The sequence below is a fragment of the Lynx canadensis genome, chromosome A1, assembly GCF_007474595.2.
Source record: "Lynx canadensis isolate LIC74 chromosome A1, mLynCan4.pri.v2, whole genome shotgun sequence".
NCBI lineage: Eukaryota > Metazoa > Chordata > Mammalia > Carnivora > Felidae > Lynx > Lynx canadensis.
Window position 1 is genome coordinate 114,913,516 of NC_044303.2, and position 23,274 is coordinate 114,936,789.

Sequence of the window (23,274 nt, forward strand, 5' to 3'; positions counted from 1 at the left end):
AAAACTACTTAGAAGAATCCAACTAGTAAATTATACTAAGTGGTAGAAGTGGAGAAGGTGGTTCTGGATGTACTTTGATGGTCATTAAAATTTGACTTTTTTAGATTAGGCAAGAAGCACATTAGGATAATTAAGAAGCACATTTAGGATAATTGGTAAGATCCCTTAGGAAGGGAAACCACAAGTTTCTTTTGGAACCTATCAAGCAGTTGTCACCACAAAAGGGAGACTATTTGCAAAATAAAAAACCTTTTGCCTTTGAAGGTTGTTTGCACCATCAGTTTTACTGGTAGGAATTGAAATACTACTCTAGGTGTTCAATATACAAGGGGTAGCTGAGGCAGTGTCTTTTCAAGCACTGCTTTAACCTGATGCCAAGTATAAATCTTTAATAAAAAGCCACTAGTTCTTAAGCGGTGCTTTAGAAGTCCTTGAGGGGCTTAGTATCACAATGATTAGGAGACTCCAGAAGCATTCAGGGCTTAGTATCACAATGATTAGGAGACTCCAGAAGCATTCAGGGCTTAGTATCACAATGATTAGGAGACTCCAGAAGCATTCAGTGGGCAAGGGCTGACAAAGGTGCTAAGTATCTTCCAATATGCCATAAAACAATCCTTCACAAAGAATTAATATAATCCCATAAGGTTCCCAAGTATTCATGTAGCTGAAAACTTGAGCCTAGAATTTATTTTTCTTTTTTTTTTTAATTTTTTTTTTCAACGTTTATTTATTTTTGGACAGAGAGAGACAGAGCATGAATGGGGGAGGGGCAGAGAGAGAGGGAGACACAGAACCGGAAACAGGCTCCAGGCTCTGAGCCATCAGCCCAGAGCCCGACGCGGGGCTCGAACTCACGGACCGCGAGATCGTGACCTGGCTGAAGTCGGACGCTTAACCGACTGCGCCACCCAGGCGCCCCTAGAATTTATTTTTCAAATGAATCCCCAGAAGTGTTTACATGGGTGTAGGAACACTTAATTTTCCAGGAATGTAGCGGTTGTATAAACAATCTACATTAGAACATCATATTGACTTAAGTATACACGAATTTCACTTCTAGATAATCACAAAATAAAAGGAGGTATTACACCTGATGAGGTCTAAGCCCATGTTCTTGACTGACATTCCTTTGGGCATGGTAGAGGGCAGTAATACATGAAAGGAGGGGGGAGTCTGCTGGAAGACCACTGGTCAGGAAATGAATCTGAACACTAATCAGTTCCTGATGTTATCAAACCACTGAAATCCTAGGGCTTACTATTGGACATGCTTCTTGCAACCTGAAAATAGTAGCCCTAGTTTCGATGCCAGACAAAAAGATTGTTGAATGGCTTTAGGTCAGGGAATTGGGAAATACGATTCATGTCCTTTTCCTGAAGCTAAATCTCAGAACCTCACTTCTCATAAATAAAGAGATCAAGATGCTTTTATTTTTAAAAATCCATACTGGATCAAAAAAGCAATCAAGGATACAGGTGCCAGACACAGGCCAGAAGGTAGCTAGAAAAGTATGCCTTAGGAAAGTTAGGGAGCCCTATTACTACCTTTTTTAAAGCTGCACCTAACATCTATTTTCCCATTGATCTACCTTCTCCTGCCCTACCTCCCAACATGGCACACCTGGCTTGCCTTGCAAGGCCTCAGTTGAAGAATCCCTCATACACACACATAGGCTGGGTTAGCAGTTTCAACTGACTGGAAGGATCTCATCCCCATATGGTCTGAGAGGGCATTCCAGGTTTATGGGTAAGTACCTTCTTTATTGAGATGGTTTCACCTCTTGAAAATATGGCTACTAAAGCACAAAACAACAGTGTTTTTATAATGATCAGTAAATCATCTTCCCCTCCCTTTACATGCAGTTGAAAATTAACTAGGGACAGAGTACTGTGAACTTTGTATGGTTGGAATTCTCATTAAATGATCATTAGCTAATGGTTGCTGAATTTACATATTAAGGAAATTATATATAGAATACTGCAAAAACACAGTAAAAGACTGAAATTTGCCCATTTCTGCTCAGGAAGTTTCTTCACTCCCAAGCGTCATAATTTGACTCCAAAGTTTATTGGTATTACTGTTTCTCCTCCTTTTGATCTTCCTTTTGTTCCCCAGTGCCAGAACTTCCAGAGCCTTCTCGCTCAGATGCCATCTGTTAAGAAAATATTGGAGAGCAACTCACTTAAAGTGGACAGTTTGCTCTTTGATAAACTAAAAAAGGGGGCATATGCTGCCTATTCTACTCTCCCTCCCTTCTTGTACTCTATTGATGGTTTCTGTGAGTCCCTCCCTTTGACTGCCATCACCGCCCCCTCCCAAAGCAGAGTCAAGAAAGCCAGAGTATTTCCAACTCCAATACTCCCAGTTCTATAAACGGCCATGTAGAGTGCCACCAGTGATAGTAATTAACAGCAGTTCTATTAAGATGAAGTTAGGTACAAATTCACTCAACAAAATGTCCTTGTACCTTTTTGTATGCCATTTCGAAGAGCTTCAGTGATGCTTGCTGAAGGGAAGATGCTGCCTGCCTTATGTTTTCTCCCGTTTCACTGTCTTTTCGAGCCAGAAGTTCCCTCATTTTGGAAATCTCTTCTTTTAGCTTGTTGCACTTAAAAACAAAACCAAACTCTTTCTCTGGGTTTCTTATCCCATTTTATGTAGAGTAATACTCAGAAACATTAAAAAACAAATTTCTATCCTTGACAGAACTCCTCTTTAAAAATGTATCTCAATTTCCTTATTTATCAAACGGCCCCAACTGAAGTCTGTGTGAAAAATGTGAATAAAAAGCCTGAGAAACAAAAATACCACTAGATTCCTATCAAGATTCACACAGAAAAACAAACTTCATTGACACTGGTGATAATACCTAACTTCTTGAACTATTTTAAGAGAGAACTCACTTCATCAGCAGGCAACTGGTCCTTGAATTCTTCCATTTTTGTTTCTGTGTCATGAATGATTCCTTCAGCCATATTAACTGCTTCAACTCGTTCCTAGGAGAAATTATAAATTTAGTATGGAGACTTCCCAACCAACCAGTTAGAACATGCTGATACATAATTACAGAATAAAGACAAATTACTGTGGTCTGAAGTAGTCTAGGATGTCTGTAAGTGATTTTATCTTATTGTATAACACAAAAATTTTGATGTGGAAATGAGAGTAAGAAAAGCATTCCACACAAAAGTTAGGAACAAAAAGAGAGCAAGGACAGATTCAAAGACAGACTAGAAAATCAACAATACATGTCCAAACTCCCACTTTCACCTCCCAGTTGCAGAGGCAGAAAATAGTTACCTTCTTTCGTCGGTCTTCCTCAGCATACTTTTCTGCATTTTTAACCATATTTTCAATATCATCTTTGCTTAACCCACCAGAAGACTGGATCACAACTAGAATGAAATAAAAGCATCTTGTTACTTCCCAGATAAAATTATCTGCCTCTTTCTCTGTATTAAGAAAAAGAACAGGGGCGCCTGGGTGGCGCAGTCGGTTAAGCGTCCGACTTCAGCCAGGTCACGATCTCGCGGTCCGTGAGTTCGAGCCCCGCGTCGGGCTCTGGGCTGATGGCTCAGAGCCTGGAGCCTGCTTCCGATTCTGTGTCTCCCTCTCTCTCTGCCCCTCCCCCGGTCATGCTCTGTCTCTCTCTGTCCCAAAAATAAATAAACGTTGAAAAAAAAAAAAATTAAGAAAAAGAACACTCCTGGGGCACCTAATGGTTCAGCTGGTTAAGCATCCGACTCTTGATTTCCGATCAGGTCATAATGGAACAATTCATGACCTCGAGCCCCAATGTCAGGCTCTGCACATTGGAGCTTGCACTCTCTCTCTCTCAAATAAACTTAAAAACCAACAACAAAACCCCACCAAAACTTAAAAAAAATATTCCTGTTCAGAGTAGCCAATCTTGATGTATGATGATGAAGTATTATGTATATATATTACGAATAAGAGAAATACTGTTGTCCTATAACAGAAGGAAACCAAGGATCTGAAATCCACAAAGACCATTTGTTCTGCCTGCCTACCAAAACTTCAGCAATCCAGAAGCCCAGTGCTTGCCCATTTGTGGTAATAAATACATCTGTTAATGTGAATCTGATGACCAAGGAGAAAAGGGGCAAAAAGGACTCATTGCCTCCCCTAATCCCCCCGAGGCTGGGGGAAAACACATGCACAATCTAGAAGGTCTAGTTCTCAGAGGAACTTCAAGGTCCCTTGTCTCTTAGAGTCTGATAAATAAGAACACTTACTCTGCTGCTCACGTCCTGTGCCCTTATCTTTGGCTGAAACATGTACAATCCCATTGGCATCAATGTCAAATGTAACTTCAATCTGAGGGACTCCACGAGGGGCTGGGGGAATTCCAATCTAATATAGAGAAATATGCAGCATTAAGTTCCTCTCACAAGAGGTCCAGTGCCCTATTTCCAAACCTATATATACAGTCTCTGGGTAAAGTAACTTGTTCCTGGGAGCAACAAACAATACTTAAAATATATAAAAACACACATTTATAAATAAGAATAGTAGTTTCATTACTACCTGAAAGAACCAGGGCTTAAGCCAGTGAAGTTGGCTACAGCAAGTAACCATAATGACCGTGTATACCTAAGGGACACGCTGAATGAGAGGAAAACTGTCCATCATTGTTCACTAAGAACCAATAAACAATGCTCACTAGGAGCCAATATCAAATGCCTTAAATTAATAATTGGGGAATTTTTCCTAACTAACATTCTATTTCCGTAGCTCTTATATTTATCAACTTCCTAAGGCATCAGGAACAAGCAAAACTTTCAGGAAAAACTGAAGCCATGGGTATCCAGTTGCAAAATTCATCTGTACACTGAACTAAGGTAACACAGACGAGGTCCCTGTGTTTTAGTTTTGGTAATGTTATTAAGAATTATAATTTAGTCCAAGTTTATAGAAAAAGCAAAGTACTCAGGATTCCTGATACCTACCAAAGTAAACTGTCCAAGAAGTTTGTTGTCTCCAGCCATCTCTCTCTCACCCTGACACACTTTAATCTCCACTTGAGTCTGACCATCAGCAGCTGTAGAAAACACCTAAGAGAGAAAAAAACTCTGGGTTGGCAGTCTGTTTAGGCTACTCCCCTTAGAAAAGTGCAAGCCAAAGAAAGAAATTCCCATCTCAACACTTAAGAATCCCATGTTCAGAACAAAGGCTTTTGTTTTTGCAGGGGAATAGGATTAGTACAGCCAAAGGGTATACAGTAGCTATTATTTCAGCTAAGCAAATGCACTAAACAAAGATGCAGCATTAGCAAAGGCGTCCTCAAAAGGAGCTAAAGAAAATGAGATGTTGAAACATGCTCATTTGAGGAAACAGGTCAGAGACATGACATGTATTTTATGCTCAGTCACAGGAAGTCACCACATAGTTTTCTTCAGAATGATGTACTGGCAATACATCACTGAACAAATAGCAACAGCCATTAGCTATAACAGCTTTTCAGAAAAACAAATTGGGAAAGTCAGTAAACAATTCTGAATCTAAGACTAAGCAAGCCATTGTCCAGATAGCCCTGGCTTGGTATCTCAGCATCTCCATCATTCACCCATAAGACAAGCACCCTCCCCTAATCTTGGCCAGGCCATTCTTTTTATTGCCTTTGAGAACAGAAGAAAACAAGGAAATTAGTCCCAAACGATGAAGCTCCTTTTGGAAAGTTATTTTAATACGGTGAAGGACACCACTGATACCTTCCCTAAAATTACTGCTAGCTGACAGGTAAGGAGAACATATTCAGGAACCAACAAAAAAAGAACAAAAAGCAAGATTCTTAGCACCCATGTTCACCTAGTATGGACTCAAACAAAAAGCAAAATGTCCTAGGAAAAACTAAAAAAAGTGGGTATAATCATGTCCCTCACAGAACCTATATTCTCTGTGACAACGGAGGGGTAGGTGACTCTTACCTGGCTTTTCTTGGTTGGAATAGTGGTGTTTCTGTTGATAAGTTTGGTAAAAACACCTCCCAGAGTCTCAATACCCAGAGACAGGGGAGTGACATCCAGGAGCAGTACATCTGTGACATCACCAGCTAACACACCTCCCTGAATGGCAGCTCCAATGGCCACAGCCTCATCAGGATTGACTGCTTTGCTTGGGGCTCGGCCAAAGAGATCTTGTACAGTCTGCTGAACCTAAGCCACCAAGAAAAAAGAACCCGTCACCCACTACCAAGGGCAGCTACCCTTGGGAAGGGTAAAAGAGCACATGTGTCCCAAGACCACAACAAATCTCAGGATAAGCTGCTTCAGATCCAAGAATGTTCACTCATGTTACTATTTCATATTTGAGTTCTTCTTTTTTTTTCAACGTTTTTTATTTATTTTTGGGACAGAGAGAGACAGAGCATGAACGGGGGAGGGGCAGAGAGAGAGGGAGACACAGAATCGGAAACAGGCTCCAGGCTCCGAGCCATCAGCCCAGAGCCTGACGCGGGGCTCGAACTCACGGACCGCAAGATCGTGACCTGGCTGAAGTCGGATGCTTAACCGACTGCACCACCCAGGCGCCCCATATTTGAGTTCTTCTTAATGACCTCAGTGTGTCAAATACGGGCAACACTCATATCCTTTACTTGAGCATCAGTCATAGCCCTTTTTAAAAATTTTTTATTTATTTTTAGACAGCTCGACCAGGGTAGAGGAGCAGAGAGAGAATCTCAAGCAGGCTCCATGCTCAGCGTGGAGTATGAGGCGGGGCTCAATCCCACGACACTGGGATCATAACCTGAGCTGTAATCAAGAGTCAGACGCAAAACGGACTGAGCCACCCATGCGCCCCATTTAGTCCTTTTAAATTTGAGAAGGAGCTGCTTAACTTTTATTACTGGGTTTCCTATACAACATATTAAATTAGAAATACAGGCTGCAAGACATCAAGACTTAGATATAGTTCAATTCCCCTTCTACAGATCAACTAAAAACCACCTTAAAAGAGCAGTGCTAATTCCATAATTGAACATTGTTGCTAATGTGAGGCATGTTCTTCTCTCCAGCTTATTTTACTAATGTTAGAAAAAAGTGCTACTTAAACAGCATCTGGGGTAATTTGTTAACATAAAGATATTTTCCTGGTCCAAAGCCTCCATTTTTTTCTCCATGTTTACTCTGTGCAGATTTTCCTAAGCCCATGAACTCCAAAGGAAATTACTATTCTATTCAAGCTATACAGCAAAAATGACACCTTCAACAGGTTGTGCTCAGTCATTAGTTTTCCACACACCTATCTTATCAGAATGATGTGTTGATAAATAATATGCATCATTGCACAAATCTCTGTTGAGGTGATGCAGTTAGAAACCCAAAATATTATGCTGTAAACACATGTATCCAAAACTGCATGTAGAGACTAGATAGTACCAAGGTTTTAAGCTATCTCTGATCTCCAACTTTGAGAAATACTTGGTTTATAAAAATATCCCAAGAATGAAGTTCAGGATCTTCCATGCTACCACCCAAAGACATTTTGCCCTTCCTGATCCTTTTTCTGAAACCCTTTTAAAAAGAGGCCACAAAAGACCTCTAGTGAGGGCATAAATTGCGTTCAAAGATCCCTTCAGGTCACTGTGGCAGAAAGGCCATGTACTCATGTTCCTACACAAATCATCTATCCAGAGAAAACATCATGTGCTTGCCCTCTCTGCTTTCCATGACAAGGATTCCATGGGTCCATACCTTGGGCATCCTAGTCATGCCACCAACAAGAATCACTTCTCCTATGTCACTCTTGCTGACTTCTGCATCTTGCATGGCTTTTTGACATGGGGCAATTGTCCTCTTGATTAGATCCGTAACAATCCCTTCAAATTGAGCCCGGGTCAGCTTCATATTCAAATGCTTGGGTCCAGAAGCATCCATCGTAAGATATGGCAAATTGATGTCGGTCTGCAAAGGTAGCAGGGAAAGCAGTACTGGTGACGTTTCTTTATTACTTCAATTAAAGTAAGACCATACCCTCACGAGGAAGACTTTGAAAGCTATAGAGAGAGTAGACCCACTTTGAAGGAACAGCCACAAACACAATGACTCTTTAAGATTCAACTCCTGCTCAGGTCATGATCTCAGAGTTCAGGAGGTCGAGCCCTGCGCCTGGCTCTGTGCCTGGGATTCTCTCACTGCCCCTTGCTCATTTACACCACCCCTCCTTTTCAAAATTAAAAAGATTCAACCTATGATCTTCCCAGAGGCAAAAATTTTAGAATCTGTTATCAACAATGAAGAATGAAATAGTGGGACACCTCAATGGCTGAGTCGGTTAAGTATCTATGACCCTTAACTTTGGCTAAGGTCATAATCTCACAGTTTGTGGGTTCGAGCCCCATGCTGGCCTCTGCACTGACAGTGTGGAGCCTGCTTGAGATTCTCTCTGACCCTCCCCTGCTCACGCTTTCTCTCGCTCTCAAAATAAACTTAAAAATGTACACACACAAAAAGTAAGTCAAAAGCATGCTCTGAACCAAATAACTTGCCTCAAGCTAAGGCTTTCTCAGTTTCAGGAAGATGGTAAGGAAGCTACAGAAATACTAAAGACACCTACACCAGAATTGACTTTACTGCCATCACATTCATGGAAAGCAGACTACATTCAGACTATTTAGACTAACCAAACTCCTCACTAAACTTGCTGAAACACGTCTCAACGTGGACCCTCAGGAACAAAATTGTACCTCCCCTCCAATTTCACATCAAAGCAAGGCTGAAGCAAGGCTGGCAGGAAACAGACTGAAGGAGCAAACCCATTACCATCTCTCATCAGGTAAACTACTTTTGGCATTTAAATGCTTAATAAATAGTGAATGAGTTAACACATCTTTTGTAGGAACAGTGCTGAGTATTGCTTTAAAGAACACCATCCATCACTTCTCAGCCTTTTGGCTAAGATCAAGTGTAAAGAACACCACCGACGATTTCCTTCTTTCTTTGCAAGATTAACAAACTAAATCAAAAACAATTAAATTATCTAAAGTAATGCAATCCAGGGGGTGCCTGGATGGCTCAGTTGGTTAAGCATCTGACTTCAGCTCAGGTCATGGTCTCAGCGTTCATGAGTTCCAGCCCCACATCAGGTGAGCTAGAGCCCTGCTTCGGGATTCTCTCTCTCTCTGCCCCTCACTCACTTGTGCTTTCTCAAAACAAACAAAAAAAAAACAACCAAGCAAACTTTAAACCAATGAAATCCAACAGAACTTTCTGTGGCAATGGAAATGTTCTGTATTTGTGCTGTTCAATTCGGCAGCCACTAGCCATGTATGGCTCAGCATTTGAAATACAGGCAATACAACTGAGGAATGCAATTTTAAATTTTTATTTAATTGTAAAAGCCCACACACGGACATTGTATCAATGCAATTCTATATGCTGTATGTTAATGACAATCTGAACAATTCCAGGACTCTCAATCCTCAAAACCCAGTTTGTCACTAAGCTTTGTTGCTTCTCAAATTCAACACTACCTCTATTTCACTCCAGTCCAAGTCCTTCCTCTCACCACCACCTGATCATGTGCTACAGCCTCCCAATGTTCTCCCACTTCCACTCAGCCTACCTCTGCTACAGGACCCCTCCTGACTCCAAACAAATTTCCACTCCACCTCTGCCAGAGCACTTTTCACAAACCCGTATCTGGCCATGTTACTGCCCTTAATTTAGGTTTTAACTAGGGTGCCTGGGTGGCTCAGTAGGCGGATCATACGACTCTTGATCTTGGGGTTGTGGGTTTGAGCCCCACGTTGGGTATAGGCACTACTTAAAAAAAAAAAAAAAAGTTTTCACTGGTTTATATTCCCTCTTCTCAGAATAGACCCAGATCCCAAATCTATCAAGCCTCTACCCTCACGTTCTGCACTTACCCTGCCTATCTGCTCTTCGAACACACTAGCCTTTTCTCAGAGCCTCATACTTACTTGTCCTAGTATCTTTTCCTGATCCAACTCATCTCACCGAGCACTCCTTGTGAGGTCAAACACCTCTGTCAGCTTTCTCTTACAATTAGAAACCAAACTTTTGTTTTTTTACCACATTAGTAACTTACTATAGAATACTATTTATAACATGTCCTAAACACGTTTCAATTTAGTAATCCTCACAAATCAAAGAGAGAAACTGGCACTATTATTCTCATTTTGTAGGTAAGAAAACAGAAATGTTAAATAATTTACCTAAGGCCACAGATATTAAGTGATGAAATAGGACTTGAATCCCAGCAGTCTGCCTAGGGAGCCACTCTTAACCTATCACATTACTTCTGGTTTGACTATTGTTAATCTCACGTCCTAATTAATACCTATCTCTCCACACCACACTGTAAACCCACAGAGGTAATGCTTCTAGGAATTTATTCTGGAGATTTACAATTACGCATGCACAAATATTAATATACAAGAATGCTGGACAAACTTTGTTGTAATATCAAAATGCTGGAAAACAATCCAAACTCTACCAGTAAGATACAGTCACAGTAAAAACCAACTTCACCCTCCACAAATTGTCAACTCCTGGGATGAATTTTAAGCTATCTTCTGGCATCCCATAGTTCAATTCTAATCCTAACCATTGTATGTTGCAAAGTTCTGCCACTCTGTATGACGGCAGGGATAAAGTAACACCATTAACACCATGGATAACTCTTGTATAGCTCGTCATAGCTACTTTAAAAAACATTTTTTTAAGGGGCACTTGAGTGGCTCAGTCAGTTGTGTCCAAGTGTTGATTTTGGCTCAGGTCATGATCTTGTGGTTCTTGAGTATGAGCCTTTTATCGGGCTCTGCTCTGAAAGAAGCCTGCTTGGGATTCTCTCTCTGCCCCTCCCCTGCTTTCACTCTCTCAAAACAAATTGAAAGAAAAAAAAATTTTTTTAACGTTAAAAAAAAAAAAAAAATCCAGGTTCAAAAGAAAAAAACCCAAAAAACAAAAACCAAGTTTTTCCACATTGGATCACTCAGTACGGGTGATCATCAACTCAAGGAGTGACATGCTCCGCTTTCCTGCTGCCACTTGAGAAACCAGAAACAAATTTGCCTTTCAACTTGTAAGTCTGACCAAAAACTACCATGCTTCATATAGTTCTATTATTAATGCCTAAGGCAAAGCGAAGCTTCACCTCTCAGAACTGGAGCAACACAGCCTAACACTTAAACAGATACTGAGCAACTCTAATGCTAACAGAAAGAAATGTGCCCAAGTGTATATACCCCAGCCTTCAGCCAGGTTTCATAGCTCACTTTCTGGATTGCTGATCCAAATAATTAAATGAGACAATTAGAGACTCACACAAAGACATGTCTTAAGTGAAGACATTAGCAATTATGAGAGAAACCTATTATTTCTAGGCTAGTGATTCCCATTTTGCACACTACTAAGTCTAGATTTTAAAATCAGAATCTTGGGGTGCCTGTGTGGCTCAGGTGGTTAAGCATCCGACTTCGGCTCAAGTAATTATCTCACAGTACGTGAATTCAAGCCCTACATCAGGCTCTGCGCTGACAGCTTGGAGCCTGGAGCTGCTTCAGATTCTGTGTCTCCCTCTTTCTCTCTCTGCTCCTCCCATGCTTGTGTTCTGTGTTTCTCTCTCAAAAATCAGTATGTCAAAAAAATTTTTTTTTAATTTTAATCAGTATCTTTAGGGGTACATGGGTAGTTCAGTATGTTGAGTGTCCCACTTAGGCTTAGGTTGTATCTCATGGCTCATGGGTTCAAGCCCTGCATCTCATGATTTTGAGATCGATCCCATGTTGAGCTCTGCACTGAGTGTGGAGCCTGCATGGGATTCTCTCTCTCCCCCTCCTGTGCTTGTGTACTAAGAATAAACTTCTAAGAAAAACCAAAACCAAAACCAAACAAAAATACACTGTTCCTTTGTTCACGGACAGGCTTTTACTGCCACCTAGAAAACTAGAAAAGATTCGATAGAAATTGCACCAAGAATATGCTATTCAAATAAACTAAGGCTGGAAACATTAAGACTGTTGGGACTCATCCACATCCCACCTGCACAGATGAGGAGAGTTCACACTTAGCCTTCTCAGCAGCTTCCCGAACCCTCTGAAGTGCCATGTTGTCTTTGGTCAAATCAACCCCCGTCTACAAAATGAAAACACGTAATACTAACGTTAATGAGGTGATGAATACTATTTAGATTACAACGATAAGGTATGATAACTTAAAGTAAAGCCCTGTCTTTATAAACAAACATGAATCACTCACTGCCCTTAAAAATCTGTAGGAAAAAGAAATCTTATTCTTCAAATTGTGTCTGGAGCCAGAGGGCTGATCTAATCTTAGTTCTTTCGAGCCACTGGGTTCTGGATCCAAATAGGAGTGCCCAGAATTCCTCTTCCAATATTATACAGAGTACCATACCCTCTTCAACCTGTTGTGGATTCCCAAGCTAAAGCTACAACAACCAGAATGGTTCAGTCTACCCGTGAAACTGAAACGCAATTCTTTCAGTGCTGTTCCATGTTCTATTAAGGGCAAAAAGTCATAAAGCAAATAGTCATCTGAATAAAGAAATTCTCACCATCCCAATGTCTACATATGAACTATACTGGTAACCAACCTCTCTCTTGAACTCCCTCACAATGTGTCGTAGCAAGGCCTGGTCAAAGTCTTCACCGCCTAAGAACGTGTCTCCATTGGTAGACTTCACCTCAAACACTCCTTTCTGAATTTCCAGGATAGAGATATCAAAAGTTCCACCACCTAAATCATATACAGCAATTCTAGAAAGACAAAAGAGGTGGTTTTAAGGGAGAACACCTATCACTAGGGTAGAAATTTCAACAACCAAAGGAACATAAACCTGATCATTTTCCCTGTGGTATAGTTAATTATAAAATTGGATAACTGCGTAAGTGACAGTTATATGAACATGTGGCACGAATAGCTAACTGTAAAACATAGAGTTGAAAAACATTTTAAAACTGGGGTGCCTGGGTGGCTCGGTTAAGCGTCCGACTTTGGCTCAAGTCATGATCTCAGGGTCTGTGAGTTCAAGCCCCACGATGGACTCTGTGCTGACAGCTCAGAGCCTGGAGCCTGCTTCAGATTTTGTGTCTCCCTCTCTCTCTGTTCCTTCCCCGCTCCTGCGCGCTCTCAAAAAACATAAACATTAAAAAAATAAAGCAAAATTGACGATATTCAATCACTTTTTCCCTAAAGTAGGCTCCATGCCCAGTGTTGGGCTTAAACTCACACCCCCAAGATCAAGAGTCGCATGCCCAGCCAAATGGTCCAGCCAGACATTCCCAAAACCATACTTTTGAACAAATACTTGCCAATATGCATGCTAAGGGGGGAAAAATGATCACAGCCTAGTACTTCCATAGGTGAAGTCCCACAAACCTAGGTGGAGTTTACTGCACAAACTTACATTTTATCTTCTGATTTGTCTAGACCATAAGCCAGAGCAGCAGCTGTAGGTTCATTAATTACCCGAAGCACGTTTAGTCCAGATATCTGGCCAGCATCTTTAGTGGCCTAAAAAAAAGAAAAAAGCATTTTCCACCCTGTGTCCTAAATATCATCAATACAGTCTTGATATTTTCAGAATGTCAAATGAACTCACCTGTCTCTGGGAGTCATTGAAATAAGCTGGAACTGTGATCACAGCATTTTTTGCTGTATGCCCCAAGTAATTTTCTAGAAAAGAATAAAAAAATGAAATACATTCATGACATTCTGTCCTATGAAACAGGTAAAAGAATTACTAATGTAGGGGCGCCTGGGTGGTTCAGTCGGCTGAGCGTCCAACTTCGGCTCAGGTCATGATCTCGCGGTTCATGAGTTCGAGCCCCACGTCAGGCTCTGTGCTGACAGCTCAGAGCCTGGAGCCTGTTTCGGATTCTTTGTCTCCCTCTCTCTCTGCCCCTCCCCTGCTCACGCTCTGTCTCTCCTTCTCTCTCAAAAATAAATAAACATTGGGGCGCCTGGGTGGCGCAGTCGGTTAAGCATCCGACTTTAGCCAGGTCACGATCTCGCGGTCCGTGAGTCTGAGCCCCGCGTCAGGCTCTGGGCTGATGGCCTGGAGCCTGTTTCCGATTCTGTGTCTCCCTCTCTCTCTGCCCCTCCCCTGTTCATCCTCTGTCTCTCTCTGTCCCAAAAATAAATAAACGTTGAAAAAAAAAAAAAATTAAAAATAAATAAATAAATAAATAAATAAACATTAAAAAACAATTAAAAATAAAAAAAAAGAATTACTAATGTAGCCTAACAACCTGGGTCGTCATCCTGGAGCCACAGACAGCGCTCATCAGTTTTTTTCTGCATGTGACCTAACACAGAGAAACCCTGTAGGAAAATGCTCCAATTAAATCAATGGTTGAAAACCCAAGATCTCACCTTTAACATTATAGTGAAGGTTCAGCAGCTATAACGACCTATTCTTAGACTTAAAATAGCCACGAATTTCTCCAAATACGAAGTTTTACCAAGAGAGCCAAAAGATTAATATGTAGTCTTTCAGCTTTCAATACAGAACACCACTCCTCTATATTGGAGAAGATAAATAAGCCCTGTTAGGAAAACTTTGAGGACAAATTCAGTATGTAGGGAAAATGTGATGAGTAACAAAGTTTTGCCAATCCTAGGTTTTCTGCATAATATTCACCCCAGACTCACACAAGGGACACTGGAGTATATAAGTTAGGAACCATCCAGTTCTTCAAACTTGACAGATAGGAACCAAACCTTCTCACCTGCAGTCTCTTTCATTTTCATCAACACAAATGCTCCAATCTGACTTGGAGAATAGAGTTTTCCGTGAGCTTCGACCCAGGCATCTCCATTGGAGGCACGGACAATTTTAAAGGGCACATTTTTACTGAAAGACACAAAAATTTTATTTGATAAAAATGTGCCAGTGCAACCTACCATGACAAGGCTACCATATACCATCAATGTCCATCTTTCATCCCAAGAGATCCATGGCCAAAAAATGACGACTTAAGAAATCCATTTAATGAAAACGTTTAGAAAGCAATCATTAACATCTAAAAACATCCTGGTTACACCTGAAGATTCTTTCCACCAAACTAAAGATTTGTGCCCCTGCTTTGGAAATTATTAAGAGTTACCAATGACCCAGCAAGTTCATTACTAGGAATCTACCAAGAAAAAAAGAAATGAAAACACATCCTTACAAAAACCTGTACATGAATTTATTAACAGTATTCTTTAAGTTTATTTATTCTTTTCAGTAATCTCCACACCCAAGATAGAGCTTGAACCCACAATCCCAAGATCAAGAGTTGCATGCTCTTCTGAGTCAGCTGGGTACCCCTATGGTAGTATTCTTAATAGCCCTCAAATGCTCATTAACTGACAAACAAAATGCTGTATACAACTGACCCTTAACAGAGGTTCTAACTCCACCAGTCCACTTATATGTGGATATTTTTGAATCTATATAAAGTATTATAAACATATTTCCTCTTCCTTATGATTTTTCTCTAATGTACTTTGTTGTAATATGATATATAACATACACAACACACAAAATGAGTGTTAGTTAACTCCTTATGTCATCAGTAAGGCTCTGGTCAACAGTAGGCTTTTAGTCACGAAGTTTCTGGGAAGTCAGAAGTTATACACAGATGTTCAACTGTATAAAAGGTTGGCACCACTATCTCCTGTGTTATTCAAGGATCAATTGTATGTTCATACAAGTTGATGGCCATGAAAAGGAATAAAGCAGGGATAGGTGTCTTAGCACGGAAAGACTCTGAAAACAGCTGACTGGCACATGATGTGGCCTTATGAATTTAACACCAATTTACATGGTCCAAAAATGACTAGCCAAATCTTCGTGTCACATCAATACATGGAAAAGACCTAATATGTGAAGGCAGAAGCTAATGTTTTTGAAGGAGGTATCCTTTCAGTAGGGCAGGACATGCCTCTAGGGACAATATGTACAATTACTAAGGTCAGATGCTCCAAGGATTTTGCTGAAACCATTCCTATGTGTGGCCTCTGGAAATAACTATGCTTTTCCTATTACTTACATGTCTTTCTGTACTTCAGGGTCATCATATCGCCGGCCAATGAGACGTTTGGTGGCATAGAATGTGTTGTTTGGGTTGGTGACAGCCTGTCGCTTGGCTGGCATGCCAACAAGTCGCTCACCATCTGCTGTAAAGGCCACAACTGAAGGGGTGGTTCTGGCACCTTCAGCATTCTCTAGCACCTAAAACTCCCAAAGTAAGACAAAGAATGAGGTTCTAGTCACCATCACTTTTTTTTTTTTTTTTTTATCAATCATTTAAAGACACAAAACTGCTGCCAAATCACAAAACAAACGTTCAAGTACAGCACTAATAACCATGCTTTTCTGCTCTGTGAATGCTGATATAGCAAGTACCTACTACTGGAGACAGATGTAGATGTTTAAAGTATTTTTAGTCCTTCACTTTGAAACAAGTTACAACTAAAAACAAAAAAATGGAAAGATAATATAAATCACACCTTTCATACTAAGATATTGAAACCAGATCATCCTTCTTTCCATATGGGGGAATTAAATCTACTTCTAAATTTTTTTGTGCTGGTTACGAGTTTCATGCATAGGTAAAAGAAACTGCCAAGAAACCATTCAGAAATCCCAACTCTAAATCTTGAGAAGAACCCAGTGGGAATAAACTGTTTTGTGAACTAAGGAGGTCCTTCAGGGGAACAACCTCTACCATAGCAAGAGCTTCTAAGATGCATCCTATGTGTTATGTGGAGCTTCACTTGCTTCTAGACTCTTCCTGTACCTCTAACCATGGTTCAACTGACTTACAGAAATGTAGGACTCTGATTACAGAAGTAATCAACAACGCAAGTCATACCAATTGGTGCTAATAGTAACTTAATAGTCTTTATACTAGGATACATTTAAATCCTGATAAGTCAAATCCATTCACTTTACAGCACATTGCAAGTAAGCATAAAAGTTCACCTCAAAACAATCTTAAGAACTTAAATGCAGCTTTTAAAATACCCCTTATCTAAGCCACAGGGCAGAGAAAGCCAGATAGACTAATGACTACTAATATACGATCCAGAACTTCCAATAGTGCTCACCTTTGCTTGTTTACCTTCCATAACTGCCACACAAGAGTTGGTAGTGCCCAAATCAATACCAACAACTGCTCCCTTGATTGCTTCTGATCTGCAACACATATAAAATAATGCTATGGTTATTTTTACCATAATAGTGGTTTCCAGGATGGTTGCAAAAATAAATAATACTTGATATTGTGGGAATAATGGCATACTACAGAATCGTTCCAATTTTAGTGTATGTGCTGCCGAAGCGAGCACGGCACACTACAGAATCTATAAATTAAAGCAGAAACATCACTTTTTTCTCAGTGTAAGAGTTAGTCACAAATTTAGAGACCATCACTGTAGGGTTTAACATTTATTATCTCTTACAGAAAAATGAAGTTAGACTTACGCATAGTCCCGCCTTGAAACAATTCTAAAAGCCTCATGACTAAGGCCATTCCAGCCATCCTAAAAAAAAAAAAAAAGAAAAAAAAAAATCAACCAACATGAAAACCAGAGCCTGTTCCCATTATTCTTCTGAAGAATACGAAGTTTCATTCTGGTAATGGTATATGTAAAACAAATGTAAAACAAGATCTTACGTATAAGAGATACTGTGCCACTTAAACACCAAACAAATTTAATCAAGTATGAAATTTCCAAAGGACCCAGGAGAAAAAAGTAAACATAAAATTGTCTTGAATTAAATTGTAACAGGGTTCCTCAACCTTGGCCCTATGGATTTCTGAACCAAATCTGTTGTGGGGCACTGTTCTGTTTACTGTAGGACTTTTAGCAGCGTCCTGTGCCTCTCCTGTTAGAAGCCAGGAGGTTCCCCAAGGTGTAACAAATTATCTCCAGATATTACCAAATATACCCTCAGGAGGCAAAACTGTTCCTGGTTGAGAATCACCAGTACAAAACACTATTCAGATATTTCTTAATTTCACTGTCAGCAGCAGTGTACGGGTACCAAAGCCCCACGTAGGTGTGTATTGTAGCTCCAGATTTAAATCATTCAGAAACATTCCCAGAGTTTGCCAAGCAAATGATTTAAGGGGACTAGGACTGGCAATCTTGGACAGTCAGTTTAGAGAAAAAAATTCAGAAGTTGCCTTCAACCAGGATCAAATCTAATCTCAGGATACTTCCAAGTCTTCTTTTTAACCCCATGCTGAGTGCAGAGACACAGTTCCCGCTCTCCAAAGATATGTTTGGATAACGAGCAACCACTCCATTGTTGGTACGTGGAAATAACAAATAGTACAACCAACCGTACGCCAAAGACTCTTAGAGAACTACATACAAATGTTCCTAAGCAAGAAAATGGGCACCTAACTTCTGATTTACTGAGAAGGCTTTTCATCCTCCTTTTCATGATAACGGGGTCCTTGCACACGCTGTAGAGGAGGCGAACACTCGTCCTTCGACTTGTATATGTAAGTAATGGCTAAAATATCGGTTCCCTCCCAACTAAAATTGCGTCCCTCGCCCCAAAGGCCAAACCCATCCAATCAGCAAGTGAACGGGCCGACAGGACCACTACCCGTTACTTCCTAGAATAAAACTATTCTCTCGCAAGAAGTGTGACTCAGCAGAGCCCGAGATATTGAAGGAGAAAACCCTGAGTTAGGCCCTGAATCCGTAACAGAGATTACTCAAGGCCAGTTACCTTCTCCCCATCCTGATCTTTGCTGCACAATTCTGTCCCCGAACGGCTAGGCCTGCCGTAGCAGGTCAAGGCCGTGAGCCCCCCCGGAGGAGGCCCAGCAGTCCCTCACCTTGTGGCGGGCGGCTGTGGGGCCCCGGGAGACCGCGGCGCCGACGAGACGAGCTGCTGCGGCCCTGCTGGCACTTATCATGGCGGCTAGATGGTGGAAGTACGAAGCAGCAAACGCGCTCGGACGGCCGGAGCAGCGCGGCGCAGTAGTGGTAGCGCTTCTGGAAACCTCCAACCACGTGGGGTGGGGGGTGGGGGCTAGTTGCTGACGCCTGGAGGACCACTCTTCCGCTGAAGCGTCGCCCGGGTTGCCTGACCAGAGAGTATGGGACCCCTGCTCCCTGAGTTAGAGCACATGGCTAATACGCATCGCAGCATGATGGTTGGAAAAAGCATGACCTTTCGTTCCGGCTGCAGCAGGTCTGGGCTCAGTAAGTGGCGAGAGGGCTAAGAGAGGTTTAAAGGCAGCACTTTGGGCAGCCCCGGTCCTCGAAAACAGGAAAGACTCAAGGTCACACGGATAAATTGCGAACCGATTACAGAGGCCTTGCGTCAGTTGCGTGAGAGGAGGAGCCTGCTGCGCCTGCGCAGCTAGCATCCTGCCGCACGCCTAAGGCGCATGTGCGCAGGGCGTGGTGGAAACCGAGGTACTACAGCACTCATTGGATGCTTCAGCGCACGTGAGTTCGGCTCAGCTTGTATCCCGGGGCGAGCGCGGGCGCGTGCACCATCCGCTAGGGTGGTCGTTTTCCGCATTCTAATTTTTTGAGTAACGGCGCCATCTTATCCTGGGCGTTTGTTCATTGAAAATCTGTGGCTCAGAGCAGATTTGTTGGTCTACTCCGTCTGTTGTTCGTCTTTTGGTTACCTGTTGGCCGTCATTTAAACTACACCTGGATGTGCAGATCTCAAATTCATGCCGTTTACCACGGGGATCTCTGGTTTTGAGCTACTAACGCAGCCTTTCGTTCAGAGAATTGGGTTGAATTGAGCTAATTATCGTTCAGACCCTCAAAATAAAAAAATACTTGACCTTAGGTTCTTTGCCTGCGCCCCCGTCCCGCCCTCCCCTCGCCGCCTCTGCTGTGCTAGGCCTCACTGAAGCTCCTCAATCCCGTCTCAAACCTGCTGGTTTCCAGGAACAGAAACTGTGGGCTCTGTAACGAGATGTCAGTGGCCACTGCACCGTGATCAGTTTCAGTTTTGCAAAGAGGTAGGAGTCTGATGAAACAAACAGGTACTGGAGTGCCTACCATGTGTCAAACACTGTTTTAAGTGGTGGAAATATAGTGAAAGCAAAACGTGAATTCACTAATGAGTTGACAGTGTCCTTGATTTTGAAGATGAAGCAACTTGGCTTTTAAGTCCTATTTCGAAGGAGGTGCTTTCCTCTTAGGCTATCACAGTTGTGTGAGGAATTGTGAAGGAAATGTCGGGGGAAGTTTGGGAGAGAAAGAAGATAACTAAAGAGTGTACATTGTGAGGAGGATGGAAGTGGGAGTGAGAAACAGAAAAGGCAAACATAACATTGGTCATAACAGACGAAACATTGTAATAAAAGTCACACTCTTATCTAAGTCTTAACTATTTTTTGTTACTAGTCTGCTTAATACTCTCATTTCTTTGTTTTTTTTAATTCCCTGAGAGGTAGACTTTTGACCCCTGTTGGTAGGGATTTGTATTCTAAAACAATATACTGATGGAAAAGAATGTAGATGATGTGGAAAATGCTGGGGTTTGGAGCCAACGCCCAAGAGAGAGTTATTGAGATGTTTTCGGTGCATAAAGGTTTTATCAAAGCACAGGGACAGGACTCGTGGGCAGAAAGAGCTGCACTGGTGTTGTGAAGGGTGACTGATGATATACTTGGGAGTTGGGGAAAGCAAAGACCAGGGAAGTTTCCAAAAGGATTTTTGTGTGCTAAAGATTCACAGGATCCTGGAGGCCCAGCTATCGTCAAGCTAAGATTGCTTTTCTCTCTAGTAAAGCATTAACATTAAGACAGTTGGGAGTTCCTGGAGGAATGTCATATTCTGTCTGTTGCAAATATTTGCCGGTGAGCTGCGGGTTAGAAGGAAACTTAATTTTATCTACATTTCTTTCTGGTTTTGTTCCCCACATCAGTAGAGGGGAAGGAGGAATGGTATTAAACATTGAAACAAAGTAGTAATTGATAATTTTGCATCTTTGTGTTGTGTATGTCGGGGAGGGAAGCGTTCAAGTGCAATAATTGGAGTAACTATAGTCTCCTCTCTTCCTTCTTTTATCAACTGGTTCTCTTAAGAGTTTGTTGTTGTTGTTGTTGTTGTTGTTGTTGTTGTTGTTGTTGCATATTTCTAAAGTCCACAAAGTATTAATCAAAAGAATCCTGGAATCAAATGGTGTTATCTTTAGAGTGTCTGAGACAATGTTACTGTGGATGATTGAGGTTCCTGGTGGTTTCCCCAAGAGCCTGGCAAATATTTTCCATGACCACAAGGGGGATGTGGTAAGCTCTAGATACTCAAAGCTAGAGCCTGAGAATGGGGCTGTATTGTATCTGCCAGTGTGAAGGACAGGTTTCTGGACTGCTTGCAAATTAACACGGCCTATAGCCTGAAGGCTTGAAGAAATGAGCTTGAGTCTAAAAAGAAATAGGATGCAAATGAATAAGAATGGACAGTTAGATCCACAGCCAGGTGATATAATTCTTCACCATACAGCACAGTACTGTATTTCATTTCTCTGCTGTCATCTCACTGTCACACAGGAAAGTGAAAGGAGCCAGTACACGAGTTGCATGTGGGTAAATGTTTCCCAGACAGAACAGGCAGCTGTCCCAATACCTGTGCATACTATATTTTAAATTATATTGTAATTAGTATGATTAAGGTGTTTTTTTTGGGGGGGGCATATTTGAAGATTGAAAACTAGTTTCAATTGTTAAGTATTTAACTCCCAGCAGTTAATAGGAATTGTTATTAGATAGTAATCACTAATACTTGTTAACTGTTTACTTAAATGCCACATATTGTCCTAAATGCTTTATATACATTGTCTAATGAAGGCTTACCACAGTGGTTTTAAGAAGAATACTATCAATATTCCCATTTTGCATGTGGAAACTAGGGTTTAGAATGGTTGATGTGTTATATGGCTCACATAACAACTGATTGGTAAAGTCAGAATTTGAAGCTAGATTATCTGACTCCAGAACCTATGTTGCTTCCCACTAGGCCCTGCTGCCGAAATGGGCCTCATCTTTTACCTCCACATACATGCAGAAGTTCAATTTTATAATATCAGCCTAATCCAGTATTAACAACAGTTATTTTAGTCAGTGGAATAAAAAAGTTTGAAATATTTTTTAAAAATTTTGTGTAGTTAAGATTGCAGAACAAACTGTAAAGTATAATCTATAATAGAACTCATAGAATCAAGTTTATATTTTTAAAGCAAAATGTCTTTAAATTGGTGACTCAGATGATGTTTTATTCACTTTTCCCAAAGACGAATATCCTGCTGTGGCACCTTCCATCTTCATGAAATAAAAATGTGGCATACTTTTGTCACTTTTGTTCTCCTTGTCACTTTTGTCAGTTTTGGAACTTTTTTTTCACTTTTGTTCTCCTTGGAATTTTTCATGTACCTGTAGCAGGTCTCAGGAGCCAGTTTGCACTTCTCCATGCTGGCATTAGCTACACTATATTGGAGCATATTACACGGTGTCACTCCATTCAAGTTTGATTCAACAGAACTTGCCCCAGTGAAGCGTAGGAAGTATTATGTCAGGTGATGTCTCTGTGCCCAGAGGTGACAATTACTAGGTTTCATTTTATATTGAAAGCCTGGGTAACCCACCAACCTGCCCTCCTTCCAAAAAGAGAAAAGAAAAATAGAGGATGACCCTGAAAGAAGAGTAAGCCAGCAATAAATGAAAATAAAATGTCACTCTGTTTAGATAGGATATTTGCATTCCATTGATACTGCAGTCTCATTGCACAGGATAAAAATCAGCCTCACTCTGGATTTTCATTCAGGTTTGGAAAACAATTGGCTCTTGGATAGGTCCAGAACCAATGTTTTGAAGTACCTATTTGGGGAGGGAAGAGGGTCACCAAAAGCAGAGATTTGCTTTTCGTGAAGATCCATTTAATAGTTAATTTTTATTTTATTTTATTTTTTATTTTTTTTTAACGTTTATTTACTTTTTGAGACAGAGAGAGACAGAGCATGAACGGGGGAGGGTCAGAGAGAGAGAGGGAGACACAGAATCTGAAACAGGCTCCAGGCTCTGAGCTGTCAGCACAGAGCCCGACGCGGGGCTTGAACTCACGAGCCATGAGATCATGACCTGAGCCGAAGTCGGATGCTTAACCGACTGAGCCACCCAGGCGCCCCAATAGTTAATTTTTAAAGGTAAAGGAGGCCTTTCTGAATTTTCTAGCTTAAAGGGCTTTAATTTTAATTAATCTTCATTAGCATGGTATAGTGAAAGGAACC

The 23,274-nt window shown here is 41.1% G+C and overlaps 1 protein-coding gene and 2 non-coding genes across 3 annotated transcripts; all 3 read right to left on the minus strand.

Annotated features, from left to right (window-relative positions):
• Positions 1-1,411: 1,411 nt before the first annotated feature.
• On the minus strand, positions 1,412-19,033 carry HSPA9 (heat shock protein family A (Hsp70) member 9). The gene is made up of 17 exons (XM_030319196.2): positions 18,854-19,033; positions 17,482-17,540; positions 17,106-17,193; positions 16,046-16,227; positions 14,738-14,862; positions 13,609-13,682; positions 13,414-13,520; positions 12,601-12,763; positions 12,030-12,122; positions 7,719-7,928; positions 5,952-6,179; positions 4,974-5,078; positions 4,260-4,377; positions 3,304-3,398; positions 2,907-2,999; positions 2,471-2,611; positions 1,412-2,155 (listed from the first exon to the last, which is right to left on the minus strand). The coding sequence occupies exons 1-17, from the start codon at positions 18,932-18,934 to the stop codon at positions 2,078-2,080; spliced, it is 2,040 nt and encodes a 679-aa protein (XP_030175056.1). The 5' UTR covers positions 18,935-19,033; the 3' UTR covers positions 1,412-2,077.
• LOC115526822 lies at positions 5,384-5,452 on the minus strand. Its single transcript, XR_003972769.1, has one exon. It is a non-coding gene; the product is annotated as a small nucleolar RNA SNORD63 (small nucleolar RNA).
• On the minus strand, positions 7,239-7,313 carry LOC115526815. The gene has a single exon (XR_003972766.1). It is a non-coding gene; the product is annotated as a small nucleolar RNA SNORD63 (small nucleolar RNA).
• Positions 19,034-23,274: the final 4,241 nt, after the last annotated feature.